At 35.8% G+C, this 15,076-nt stretch overlaps 1 protein-coding gene across 10 annotated transcripts in view; it reads right to left on the bottom strand.

The window, feature by feature from the left end:
* The window catches only part of dnah5 (dynein, axonemal, heavy chain 5), a 242,680-nt gene that overhangs the window by 100,506 nt on the left and 127,098 nt on the right, over window positions 1-15,076 (bottom strand). For all 10 annotated transcript variants that reach the window (XM_073925786.1, XM_073925788.1, XM_073925787.1 and 7 more), the window contains 7 exons: window positions 14,225-14,347; window positions 11,765-11,978; window positions 9,279-9,502; window positions 7,000-7,198; window positions 6,221-6,393; window positions 3,353-3,483; window positions 2,031-2,184 (listed from right to left, as the gene is read on the bottom strand). In XM_073925786.1, the coding sequence (XP_073781887.1) occupies window positions 2,031-2,184; window positions 3,353-3,483; window positions 6,221-6,393; window positions 7,000-7,198; window positions 9,279-9,502; window positions 11,765-11,978; window positions 14,225-14,347 (1,218 nt within the window). The remainder of the gene's footprint in view (window positions 1-2,030; window positions 2,185-3,352; window positions 3,484-6,220; window positions 6,394-6,999; window positions 7,199-9,278; window positions 9,503-11,764; window positions 11,979-14,224; window positions 14,348-15,076) is intronic.

Below are 15,076 nucleotides of genomic sequence, written 5' to 3'. Positions count from 1 at the left end.
CATTAAACAGAAATTGGGGGAAAAAATAAATATGGCCGCTAATAATTCAGGGGCGCTAATAATTCCGGGGGGGGGGGGGGCTAATAATTCTGACTTCAACTGTATATGTGTATGTTGTAGGTTCAATTCTCAGTACTGCAATACTGTTTACAGTTGTGCACAGCTCTACCCAAAGGAAGTGCATGTTTGTTGTAAGTAAGGGTGTATTTATTCTTTTGCAAAATGCTGTGAATAAATTAGAATTGTAAAGAGCATCTGCAGTAAAAATGTGGAACATTCATATTCAGTGTTTTACTCAGATACCTCACTAAATGCAGTGATGTCTAACTTTACTGTAGTTTTCAAATCGCTGTGCAAATAAAATATATTGCTGTCTTGAGCATTTTCAGAAAGTGCACCCAACAATCTGACTTTTTTGCTTTGGAAAAAATGCATTTGACAGCCATTTGACTATCTTGATCATAAACAATGGTGTCATCTTGATGACACTGAGTCTTTCATTGACACGAATACTTGCTTTTGAGGTATGAGCTATCTATTTAAAGCAAGTGACACGCTTTTGCAGATTATCAACTAGGTTTTGCAGTTTGTACTAAGTGTTTTGAGAAATGCATTAACTGTTGTGCAAATGTAAACAGTGTTGCGATAAATGCACCAAAGTGAGAAAAACTGTAAAATCAAGGTATCAAATCTGAAAGTGTACCTTTTAGGTTCTGTGTGGTCTAGCTAGCTGTAATTAATTTAGGTGGTTCCTGTACATGTCTGTAATTATAGGAAAAAAGAGAAATGTCTCTACCATAACCTATGCAAAAGTTATTGTATTCCAACTGATGAGAGGTGCTATACAAGCCACAGGGATCGATCATTGTTTTCATATTTCACTATTCTTTTATTTGATCAAACATAATTCACTATGTTTGGACCACATCAGACATATAAAAGGATTACTTATACATATCACCTCAAAAACAGAGGAGAACGTCCCTGAAGCACACAGCATAAGGTAAGAGATGACAGCTGTCTGTGCTATCTGGGGCTGCTTAGTGATCATAAATGTATTATTTTCACTACTGCGCCATGGAAACACAGTGATTCATTTAGCAACTATTTGATATGTGAATATAATTCAGTAAAAAGAATGCTAGAACCGTATGAGCACTGGCAAGAGCTTTCATTTGAGCTATAACTTGTACATGTGTCATATGAAAAATATGAAAATGAACCAATGTAAAATACTCAGCTTGGGTATCCAAATACTGTGTATTAAAGTGTAAATAACTTTTGTACAGTAGAATAGTAACCAAAGTGATGCATATGTGCATAAAATATAGATTCTACACTTTCAAACGACACCACTTAAGGGGGCCTGGTGCAACGCTAGCCCTTTAAATCTTTAAGTCGATGACGTCTTTAACTGGTTTAACTGGTTAAATAATCGAGGAATACAATCTTATTTTAAACTGAAAACCAGATCATTTTGTTACCCCGCTGGAAGAATATTTCACCCTTTTTGAAGAAAAACTCACATTTTAAAATTCACATTTATTTCTGAAAAAAGACTATTACTTCTATTTGTCTTCAAAATGCTTCCTTGTTTAAGAATTTTTTGATATTTGGACAAAAAAAAAAAGATCAAAACTCTAAGAAAAGCATTATTTGCAGTGAGTAAAGCATGCAAACCAACCATTTTCCCCTTTTTGACAAACCCATCTGTCTCTCTAATATGAAGCAATGCATCTCATGCCTCGCAGATCCCATTTATTCCTGTTTGGTTACCACACAAAATGAGCTTTGTAATTTGTTGAGCACAGGACAACATGTTCTTTTGTTTATTTTCATTATACCAGCACCTCGGGTGATCTGACTTATTTGCAGTGAATTAGAGGGGAACATATGTAGTAACCTTGGGAACACATGTAGCTTGGCTTATTTTAGCGTGTGTTCTAAAAACATCAGCTCATAATGGATGCAGCGGGGCTTGAGGGGGGGAAAGGTGTTTCTATAAGAATGATGTCATAATGTTCTCTGACCTCTCCTGATGAAAGGACGTTGTTCATGTACTCCAGGAAGGATTCATCCTTGATCTCGTTGTCAGTAAAAATAAAGCTAATGCCTTTGCCCTGTTGTCCGGCAGTCCTGTACAAGCCCTTCAGGTCCTCCATCAGGTTAGCGGTGTTGTAGGAACTACAGAAAAAGAAAAAAATGAAGTTAGGACATGAAATTCAGCAAGTAATGCAGCATTTAAATCTCATAATTAAATAGAAAATGAGGCATATAACTGCAAATAACTCTTGATAGAATATTAATATAATACAATAGAATATTAATATAATAATATATAATATAATATCATTAATATAATTATATATAATATAATTAATATAATATTAATAGAAAGAAGACCACCCTTTTACTAGGCTGGCTGTGGGCCAAGATAGATTACAATGCTATGTATTTTATGCTGATGTATGGTATTTCTAAAATAATAAAGTATGGGGATTTTGTTTATACAGTGTAAACCAAATCAAACTGAAAACGAACCCTAAGCCTAAACTTAAAATTGTAAGTCAACTTGCTGCACAGCTTTTTAAATTGACTTAATTTAAATCGAGTCAACTATAGTATTTAAAAGTTGAGTCAACTCAAAAAGTTAAGTTTAATTTATTACACTAATTTCGAGAGGAGTACGCGCTCATGATTAACCCAGCTGACTCATATTAGCTAATCACGATCCTCCAATCAAGGATCCCTAGTTCCTATATATATTTCCTCCTTTTCCACTCACAACTGTCTTTTTCTTGAAGAAACCCCCCTCCTCCCTCTTCTTCCAGCTGTATCCAAAATAGGTGGCTCGGCGGCCCAGCAACCAGCAGGAATTTCAATGGCTCTGGCTCCTTACCTGAGCTTCTGGTGTCTCTGCGTGGAGCTGGCACGTTTCCCACAGGGTTTCAATTCTCTCCCAAAGCCTAAATTTGCTCTGCATTATAGACCTCTTAAACCTAAGTCTCTTTTACTAGTCGTCTCGCTCTCAGGAAGTTCACCTTGGCCTTAGCTGCGGGGGAGTTCGAGATCGCCCTGAGCTCAATCTCCCCTCGCCCCACAAAGGGAGGAAGCCCTGGACTCGAGGAATGCCTTGAGCTCAGGGCTCTCTCCCAGGACAGCATGCCAAATAAGCTTTCGTAAGTCATAAGCTAAGTGTGAAATCTTAAAAGCTCAGTCAACCTATTTAACGCATAATAAATGACCCCTTTTATGCAAATTTTGAATTATCTCTTCACTCAAACAACACCCATCTATCTATATGTCTATCACCCTAAAGGGGAACATGTATTTGAATAAATAGGTGACTTACCGAGTGAGTGTAATCTGGAAAGTCTTGTAGCCAGCGATGAAAGATGCCAGCCTTGTCAGACTTTGCTTTCCAGATCCCCCCACACCTACTAGGAGCGCATTGCCCCGTGGGGTCCTGATGATTCGAGAAATCTGGAATAAAGTAATAGAGAAAAGCAGCAAGAGACAGATTCCATCTCATTACCATGCTAAATGTTTATACAAACATTACACAGCAAAATCCTCTGAGTACAATTTACTCAGTTTAGATAGTATTTGGTCCCTCTCTAAATTGAATTTAAGTTACTTAAGTTAATGGAACAATGAAAGGATAAACTAGGTGATGATTGATAATACAGTTTTTATCATGTGCTTTGACCTGGTTAAAGAAACTAGGTTCCACTTAATTTTTATTATCATTATCCTAGCAGAGCAGAAGACTGGTAAACCCTTTCTCATTGGGTTGACACATTTTCCCCACCATTTTTCAAAACAGTTAACACGGATGTTATTTAAGCAGTCCAAACTTCATTGTTTTAGCTATGGTAACCCAACAGAAACCATCTATTCCTAACCATTAGAAACGACCAAGATCAGTATGAATTCACTGAAGCACCGGTTTGACACTCCTTCACACACACATCTTCAATTAGCAATCAGTTTGCAAACATTATAAACGGTGGAAGGTCTGTGTTGTTCTGTGCCAGCATGGATAGAGGAGGTCAATATATGTCCTATACTCCCAATAGATTTGACTGTATATTGGTTTACATGTGTTTTCTCTAATATTTACTCTATTTTATTACTTTTGTCTGTTTTTTTTAGTGTTTTAGTTTTCAGCCACACTTTGAAAAATGTCATGAACTCAATATAAATTGAATCAAATCATTTCTTATTCTGGATCCAATTCTTTGCAAAAAGAAATAGAAAGACAACAAATGGCATTGGCAATAAGCTACAAATTCAAGCAATAGTGCACTGATTCACACTGGGTTCTGTAATTTGTATTTTGTTGTCCATTGTGTAATGATTAATTAAAAGAGCTCATATACTTGTTTGCAAGTTGTGTTGTTTGAAGGTAAAACTAGATTTCGTTGCATATTTTAAATGTTTTGACTCGTGTGTTCGTTTTGCAAGCAAAACGTGTCATTTTGACCATAAGTGCCGCTGTTTTGAAAATGTGGAGTGTCAGTTGATGGCTGCATCTAAGCAATCAAGAAAAACTGTAATATACAGAAACACAGAACTTTAACCGACTTCAGTCACAGCCTGAAAGATGAAATGAAACAAGATGAAATCAGCTGAAATATATGATCAGGGTTCATACATATTTTTACTACTACCCGGCGTAATATGGCGCAAGGCGCGACGCAATTGTTGTTTGCTAGTTTCAGCTTGGCGCAAGAGTCGTTTTGACGTTTTCCGCCACGCTGTTTAAATAGCAAATGCATTTGCGCTCATATGTGCGCCCATAGGCGTTCTGGTCTAAAAAGGAATGCGTTCTGAGGCGCACTGCTGGCGCGCTGCTATTTTGAGAAACTATAATAGATTTTTAAATAGACAAGCACAAAGCCGTTCTAAAGTTCAGCGCAGAGCGCGTTAGTACACACAAGATGTAGAGCAATACGCAAATATCTTTAAAAATGAAAAATAATTAAAATAATAAGGATAAATATAGGATATAATAAGGATATATATAGGATATAAATATAAAGGATTAAAATACATAAATATAAAAAACAAACTTTCATGCCTTCTTCATCTCAGGAGGCCTTTTCAGCTCATTCATAACAATATGCTTATGTATAATATTATTATTATTAGCAGTATTATGTATTATATCCATATTTATATTTGTTTTATTAAAAACAAGCTTAGATTTGCCCACCTGTCAGGTTTTAGACCATATGGGGCACAGCATGTGTATTAGATTATAACTCAGGTTTTCAACCACACTTCGTTAATTATGTTCATTTATTCGTTTGCTGGTAATTAGAACTGAATTTTGAAATAGTTTTGAAACAAATCTTCGCGATTAACAAATGAAATTATTGATTCATAGGCTAATTGATGTCTGTGCGTACAAGGTTTCCCTATCCACGAGAGCAAAAGTGAAAGTAGATTATGAGATGCCTTATCTCTAATTCTCGCACTGCAGATGCTCTGTTTAGCTGTTTTCTTGCTAGTTAAATACTAAGTTTTTCCACTTCCACTTACTTTAAATCATGTAAATAGCAAGTGCGCTTATGACGTGGCGCGACGCAACTGGCTCTTAAAGGGAATGGGAGGAGAGACTCTGATGGGTTTATTCTCAAAACACACTTATAACTCATTAAGAAAATAAACTCAACCCTTTTAGATTATGCGCCACGGCGCAAAGCGGATTTTCCCGTCCTTATATTAGCAAAAGTGGATTCTGACACGCCCTGAAAGTGTTTCCGCTCTGCGCTTTGCACTTTGCGCATGGACCGTGAAAATAGAGCCCCTAATGTTTCATGCAATATCTACATATAAAGTGTGGTAAAAGAAAAACGAGGGATGTTCAAATGTATTACAGCATATCGTAAAACACGCAACAATCTATTTAGTTTCAATTTATATCTTTGTAAAATTGATTAAGATATTGCTTACACCGCACTAATAATGTATGTAATGTCTGTAAATAATGTATGATAACTAATAAGTATGTGACTGGCCAAGGACAGAAAATATGTAAATAACTTGTATTTAAGTAAACAGATATCTGTTTTCCATGACTTTTCCAAAACTGTGTGGATATTTCTGTTTTTCCAAAACTTTTCTAGGCCTGAAAAATGCCATGTCAAAATTCCACGATTTTCCAGGTTTTCCTAAATGATACACTACATATCACTACATATACTTTTTATACCTTAATCAAATGAATCATGGCATCCCTGAAGAAAACCATATCCATGCTTGCTCCTCTGATGCTCTCATTGAAATGACTCAAGAACATGTTCAGCCTCTCCATTAGACTGTCAAAAGATTCAATAGGCTCGTACACTTTTGGCATGTCGAAATCTGTTTCTTCTGGTTCATCGCCTGTTGATAATACAACACATAAATCCTAGATTTCATTCCAATTCAGAAGAACACGTTTCGAAAGCAATGCTAAGCACTTTATGATTACAATTTCTTATGCGAAATTAACATCTATATTACATTGAAAATCAAGTTAATACAAAATAATACTTGGGTGGTTCCATTTTATGTAACATAAGTTTGGCGACCATCTTTTTACAACCTATTATTTTGTAATGGTGCCAGCATTCTAAAAATAAAAACCCATAAAATAAAAAATAATTAAATAAATAAAAAACATGCATTGGTAAAACATGTGTCTTGGATGGATTATAAATCATGTCCCAAAGTCTCCGTCAAATCCAAATATCAGTTTTGTGAATTTGAAGTAGGAAATATAACAGTTAATGGACCATTTAAATAGTCCACACACGATGTTTAAATAAAACCTGCATTTTGATTTGTTAATGTAATGCCAGTTATACGGACTTTTATGACGAAACACAGAACATGATGCTTTCAATTTAATCTTAATCAGTGTATTGTCTTAATTGTATTAAAATCGGATTGTTCATGTAAATGTACTCAATGTAATTTTTTTTAGATGAGTTCTATTAACATCATTACCTGTTGCCTCGGGTGCATCTCTAAGAAAGTCCACAAAGTAAGAATCCACCCCGAGATCCACAACCTCTCGTTCTTCTTCCCCAAGCTGTTCTTCCACCAGCTTGGCAAGTGTGCTGTCAAACCAGGCCACGTCCTCTGGGGCAGTAAACCGGTCGGCAATAACACGTTTGCATTCATGCTTCCACAGCTGTAGTAATAACTGCACAAACAATTCAGAAACAATTTCTCTGTTAAAGAAAATATCAATTCAAAGTGAAAAACAAGAATATTTTGCTTACACAATCGGCAGGTTAAGCTTGAAAAAACTCTTACGGTCTTATTATTGAAAATGCTAGGAATTACTAGATAGCTGCACTACAAACAAGACAAAACTCTAAGAAAGTTACACGACAGTTACACTCACCGGCCACATTATCAGGTAAACTTTACTAGTACCAGGTTGGACCCCCTTTTGCCTTTAGAACTGTCTTAATCATTTGATTCAACAAGGTACTAGAAACATTCCTCAGAGATTTTGCTCCATATTGACATGATAGCATCACACAGTTGCTGCAAATTTGTCGGCTGCACATCCATGATGCGAATCTTCCACCACATCCCAAAGTTGCTCTATTGGATTGAAATCAGGTGACTGTGGAAGCCATTTGAGTACAGTGAACTCATTGTCATGTTCAGTCTGAGATGGCTCACGCTTTAAGACATTGACATGGTGCTTACCTGCTGGAAGTAGCCATCAAAAGATGGGTACACTCTGGTCATAAAGGGATGGACATGGTCAGCAACAGTACTCAGGTAATGTTGTGGTGTTGACACGATGCTCAATTGGTACTAATGGGTCTAAAGTGTGTCAAGAATATATCCAACACACCATTACATCACCACCACCAGCCTGAACCATTAATACAAGGATGGATGGATCCATGCTTTCATGTTGCTGTGCCCAAAATCTGACCCTACCACCTGAAAGTCGCAGCAGAAAGCGACTCATCAGACCAGGCAACGTTTTTCCAATCTTCTATTGTCCAGTATTGGTGAGCCTGTGTGAATTGTAGCCTCAGTTTCCTGTTCTTAGCTGACAGGAGTGGCACCCGGTGTGGTCTTCTGCTGCTGTAGCCCATTTACCTCAAGATTTGACGTGTTGTGCGTTTAAAGTTGCTCTTCTACATACCTCGGTTGTAACCAGTGGTTATTTGAGTTATTGTTGTCTTTCTATCAGCTAGTTTCAGTCCGGCCATTCTCCTCTGACCTCTGGCATCAACAAGGCATTTGTGCTCACAGAACTGCCACTCATTGGATATTTTCTCCTTTTCAGATTATTCTCTGTAAACCCTAGAGATCGTTGTGCTTAAAAATTCCAATAAATTAGCAGTTCTGAAATACTCATGCCAGCTTGTCTGGCACCAACAACCATGCCAAGTTCAAAGTCACTTAAATCACCTTTCTTCACCATTCTGATGCTCGGTTTGAACTGCAGCAGATCTGCTTGACCATGTCTATATGCCTAAATGCATTGAGTTGCTGCCATGTGATTGGCTGATTGGAAATTTGCGCTAATAAACAGTTGTACAGGTGTAGCTAATAAAGTAGTCGCTGAGTGTACAGTTGAAGTCAAAACTATTAGCCCTTCTGCATGTGTTTTTATTTTTTAATTTTTCAAATACTTCCCAAATGATGTTTAACAGAGCAAGAATTTTTTGACAGCATTTCTTACAATATTTTTTCTTCTGGAGAAAGTCATATTTGTTTTATTTAGGCTAGAATAAAAACCATTTTTATTTCTTTAAAACCATTGTAAGGTCAATAAAATGTAATAATTTTTTTAATTGTCTACAGAACAAACCATTGTAATACAATGACTTGCCTAACTACCTATTGCCTAATTAACCTAATTAAGCTAGTAAAGCCTTGTCACTTTAAGCTGAATAATAGTGTCTTGAAAAATACCTAGTCAAATATTATTTATTGTCATCATGGCAAAGATAAATTAAATCTTTTATTAGAGATGAGTTATTTAAACTATTATGTTTAGAAATGTGATCTTTCCATTAAACAGAAAATGGGAATTTATATATATATATATATATATATATATATATATATATATATATATATATATATATATATATATATATATATATATATATATATATATATACACACACACATATATATATATATGTATGTATGTGTGTATATATATATATATATATAATAATTCAGAAGGGCTAATAAGACTAACTGGAAAAAACCTCAAAAGTAACAGAAACAGTTCTACTCACTTGAGGTGTACTGATGACCTCTGCAGTCACACCAAGCATTCCCTGCCAGATGCGGGAGAGGTCACGCAGGTTAAAAATGTAGTGGAAGTTAGCAGGAGTGGGCAGCATTTTAACCTTTGTCATTTGCCACAGTCTTCGGGTCAGTGGAACCAGCCTGGCCACTGTATTGCGTACTTCCTCTGAAAACCCTCGATGGGAACAGTAATGACCTGTGCCTATCACGCCTATGGGGAAAAAGAAAGATATATATATATATATATATATGACACACAAAAGTGAATGAAAAATAGCTGAGAGATAGCAGGCGGGAAAATTCTCAAAGGTGAAGGACAGAATGTGACCTTCCCGAATGATAAAATACTGAAGCTAAAAAAGAACCGCCGCTTGTCAGAAATGTCAATTTTACACACATGTCGAGAGCATGAAAAATCTTATCAACAGAGAAAAACTGTCAATATAAAAGCCTCAGACCTTCAGGCAAGGAGGGAACCGCTAGCAGATGCTCATCATCAGAATCAATATGGATTTACAGAATTGGTTCTGCATAAGCAAAGCTGATGACAACCTTGAGTGAATTAAATGAGGCGTGATAAATCATAATTCACTGAACCAAGACACACAGCATGGTCCTGATACTTCCTTTGTTTTTTCTTCCTTTCATAACATATTGCAACGGATGCCTAAATGCATATTGTTTGGTGGATTCCTTTTAAATTCCTTTTGAATTCCTTTTAAAGACGCACGCACATATGTTTAATATAATAATCAAAAAAGCCTCTTTAAAAGCAATTTATTTATATATCTGTTATGGGGATACTTATTTTTACTATTAAAGATTTTTAGTGACATTATTTAAACTTATTTTATTATTGAGGATGCACTGATATGGAATTTTTGACAGATACTAATAATCAATGTATCAGACACTTTCACTTTACTGCCTTTTTTATACCAAATAAATGTGTGTTAGATTGGCTAAGTGTTTAGAGTAGCTAATAAGGCCTTAATCATATACTTGAAGTTGTTTATTATTTGATAAAAACTGGTGTCCCGTGTGAAATTAACGTTCTTTAAATGAATAAACACTTGACCAAAAGATATCAAGTAAAAGCATTTGCTGTAGCTTATCTAAATATTATAATTAATTATAACTAGGCCCACCCCGAATCTGCGCGCACAGAATTCCGCAGATTTTCCACAGATTTTCCGCAGATTTTTAGCCCATCATTAATTCTGTTTATTTACTTGAGTAAATGTTTTTAAATCTATATTTATTCCATTTTTTTATTAGTTTCATTAATATTATTGACTAATGTGAAAATGCTTATCGTATTTATATACAATGCTGATTGTACAGTAATATTTTCTGTCTTTTACTAGATATATTACATGACGAACTTGCTTTATTTATCAAATACAGTGAATCTCATTGGATTTGCATTTCAAACATTAAATAAAAGTTTAAAAGATATTATTTTTTATTTCATATATTAAGGTTTTAGTTATGATACTCCCAAAATAATTACGCAGAAATTCGCAGACTTTTACCAAAATTCTTCGCAGAAATAGCAAAAACGTCCGCAGATTCCGTCTGGCCCTAATTATAACTACACTTCAAAAAAAAATATGACCAATTATTCATGGCAACATATGTTTTTAGTTCATTGTAACTTATTAAACAAGAAGTTTAATCTCCAGTGAGAAACTTGTTCATGCTTTTATCACCAGAAGGGTGGATTACTGTAATGGGCTCCTCACCGGCCTTCCCAAAAAGACAGTCAGACAACTGCAGGTAATGCAGAACGCTGCTGTCAGGATTCTGACCAGAGCCAGAAAATCAGAGCAATTCAAAGTATTATTACTGGTCTATAAACCAATAAATGGTCTCGGACCTCAAAACATAACAGATTTGCTCACTGAATACAAACAAATCACTCAGATCTTTAGGATCAAATAAATTAGAAATTTCAAGACTTCAGTAAAAGCAGGGTGAATCCACCTTTATCTACTACACCCCAACCCCCAGTGCCCAGTGCTGATTAGAGCATTTTGAGGGCGGGCTTTCAGAGGAACCAGGAAGTATGATGGTCATTTTCATGTTAGCAGAGTAGCAGTATATGATTACAGTAAAATAAATGAAAAAATAACGTGCCTTTATTTATTTTTTTTACAAATGAAGCATGAACACATTGCTTTGCACCCCATCCACAACCAAGTCTTAAAAATACACCCTAGACTACCCCTTTAAAACACTTTTGTCGGTTTTATAGAATAACTTCCTCTTTTAATGACTGTATCATGAAAATATCTTTACCATGAAATAAAATGAAACATACCATGAAATCCATGATAAACCACCCAACCCTAACATTCAATTCAAACAATTGTGTCTCAAACTGACCATTATTCAGTCTTTAGACTTTGCATCTTTGGTTATAAATCAATGTACATTTACTATTTTGCGAATGAAAGAAAACGATACTAACCAAAGATCTTGTCTATGGAGGCATTAGATGGAAGAGTACAGTTGAAAATTGAAAACTGTCTCTTCAGTCTCTGAGGAACATCATTCCGCCCCCCTCCAGGATGGATCATAGCCGCTAAGAACTGTATATCCACAATGTTGGTGAATTCTCCTGGTTTTTCCAGGTTGAAGAAGCCATTTTGCTCCATCAGCTGCCGAACTATTTCATTTGTGACCTTTGAAGAGAGGAAATTGATTCAATGAATATTCTTAATTCAAGCTTTTTTAATTCAAAACACAATTTGCAGGGTATTATTTCACAGCCATCTTATTCCTCTTCCCTCTATGTAGTCAAATGGCTGTACCTGATAAAAAACTATTACTTGAGGTAAAGAAAAAAAAAGTTTTTGTAGTTTAAAATAACAAGCGCCATTAAAAATTTGTGGCAATATTTATGCAATTTCTTGTGTTCTTTTGCTGTAAAAATATACACAAGTTACACATCTTAATTCACTATTTTCATATTTGTTTGACAACAATTACTTTCTGTTATTTTTTCCACAGTATTCTTTTAAATGGTGTGGCAGGAATTTAAACTGTCTCGGCTGCGACATTTATTTATTTTTTAATAATCAGTTAATTAACAGGGTCCGTATTTCTTAATTCATGTTTTTTTTTGTTTGTTTATGTTTATGTGATCTTTCTCTCTGCTCTGTCAATTATTCAACCCAGGCTCATTCTGAAAACGTAGTCCCGCGGACGTTTCTGGAGGCCGCGGAATATGTCCCGGGAGGTATGTACGGCTGCAGTTTTTGTTTTTGCGAATCCGCATGAGGCCGCTGTGTGCGCGTTTTCGCATCTCAAACTAATCTGCGAGTGCAGTTAACGATGTTCTCGCGTGAACCCACCAGAGGCTGCTGTCCGACTGACCGAATGATTGACTGTGTGACCGGCCAATCGGCTGACCCGCACTCCTCCTTCCCTAAACCCAACCAATTTTACCGATTGACCCCCCCGCCCGCTCACTTCCCAAAACCCGAGCAACAATTTACAAAAGCCGTCCAAAAAAAAGAAAAGCCCTGAAAATATTCCGCTGTCACCAGAAACGTCCACGGGACTACGTTTTCAGAATGAGCCTGGGTTGCAATTATTGATGTTGAAAATTCAACACTGCAGTTTAACAAAGTGACTTTTATTGATACTTCAGTAGTTTGAAGCAATATAATGTATAAGAAATAATAAATAGAGAATAAAGTGCGTAATATAACATAAAAAAATACTGGCAGGTTATTACCAGGCTTTTGTCATTTTTAACACCATATATCACTTCATACAACATCTCTGTCTGGTTCTCAAATCTTATTTGGCTGATAGTCGTGGGATAATTTTGCAATATTTATATTTTGCACCAATAGCTAGTGTGTGGTGAGCGCACTGGTGCCGTTGTCCTGTGGCTGCCATCGCATCAGCCAAGTGAATGCTGCACACTGGTGGTGGTGTGGAGAGACAGACCCCCCTCATGATTGTGAAGCACTTTGGGTGTATGGCCATACACGATAAATGTGATATAAAAATACTATAGGTGGGCATAGATTAATTATTTAAATCTAAATTAATCTTAATATAATCTTGGAATTAATCAAGATTAATCTAGATTAAAATGGCTCATTTGAATTCTCGAATATTAGTGGCATTATTAAAGTAAACACTGCGATCAAACTATTACAGTCATGTAGCATTTTCACTATATTTTTTGACCAGATAAACACAGGGAGCTGTCAGTAAAGGACCCCGTGCACACACACACACACACACATCGTGAAATGTGTTATTAAATTCCATAACACTTTCACCAGTCCTTACTCCTTATTTGCGTCAAATACCCAGTTTTTAGGGGCATGAATGAAATGTTCAAGAGTGAATGTGAAAGTGGCGAACTGCAGTTAAAGTCACCCAAAATTACAGGAAACTCTTACATGTAAGCACTTCACCTAAACACCCCAATTATATTATTGTCAATTAAGGCAAAAGACTAGATTACAGATGTCTATATAAGCGTAGTCAGTAGTGTCTTCGAAGTAAGTGAAAGATCCAGAAGGGCATCCTGCTGACTTTATTCAGAAGGGCACTTTTTTTGTCAGACGGCTCACCTGTCAGGTATACATCCGCGCTGAAATATCAAGGTGAAAGTCATTATAGCTTGCATAGAACAGACCCAGCTCCCAACCCATTTTGAGAAAAGATTAAAGGTGACTTTTTTATCGCCCGATAAAAGTCTCGCGTTAATGCAGTACATCAACACCTTTAACTGCCCACCACTAATAAATACACATTCCATCACATTTGATTTTTAAAAAATTGAGTTCACACTTGATGTCCACAAAAATGTCCACAGAGACTGCAATATTAGCTATAACCAGCTTAAACCAGCATCGGAACCAACCTCACCAGCATATGCATATCACAGCATACATTTTCTCACCTGGTCACCCCACTCATTGATCACAGGCATGTTGATGTCATCAATAAAGATGGACATTTTCTTCCCTGCCAGAGGGCCGTAGGTGGTTCCCATTCGTTTATCTACATAACTTTCCACAGAGCGCTAAAAAGAAAAATATCACAGACACCAACAATCATACCAATGCTAATTACTCACAAAAACATCCAACAGTAGAGCATAAATTACAAGGCATAGATAAGATTTGGATCAACAGTCAATACAACAGTCAATAATGATGGAAAGATTAATTCCTGACACCATGAAGTCATTGGGTTTCTTGATCCATTAGATGTTCAAGGCAACACTTTCTATTAAGATAATGTTATTACATTATAATGGTGTCTGTGTTGTATATAGAGGGTGATATGGTAAAAATGCAATCTCCATAATTATCTTCCATATTGAATAATAACGATACATACAGTTGAAGTCAGACTATTAGCCCCCTTTTAATTTTCTTTTATTTTATATATATATTTTCCAAAAAAAATTTAAAAGAGCAAGGAAATTTTCACGGTATGTCTGATTTTTTTCTTCTGGAGAAAGTCTTATTTGTTTTATTTCGGCTAGAATAAAAGCAGTTTTTAATTTTTAAAAAACATTTTTGGGACAAAATTATTTGCCCCTTTGAGCTATTAGATTTTTTTTCGATAGTCTACAGAACAAACTACTGTTATACAATACCTTGCCTAATTACCCTAACCTGACAAATTAACTTTATTAACCTAGTTAAGCCTTTAAATGTCACTTTAAGTTGTATAGAAGTGTCTTGAAAAATATCAAGTACAATATTATTTACTGTCATCATGGCAAAGATAAAATAAATCAGTT

The sequence above is a fragment of the Danio rerio genome, chromosome 16, assembly GCF_049306965.1.
Source record: "Danio rerio strain Tuebingen ecotype United States chromosome 16, GRCz12tu, whole genome shotgun sequence".
NCBI lineage: Eukaryota > Metazoa > Chordata > Actinopteri > Cypriniformes > Danionidae > Danio > Danio rerio.
This window is presented reverse-complemented; position numbering and strand designations above follow the sequence as displayed.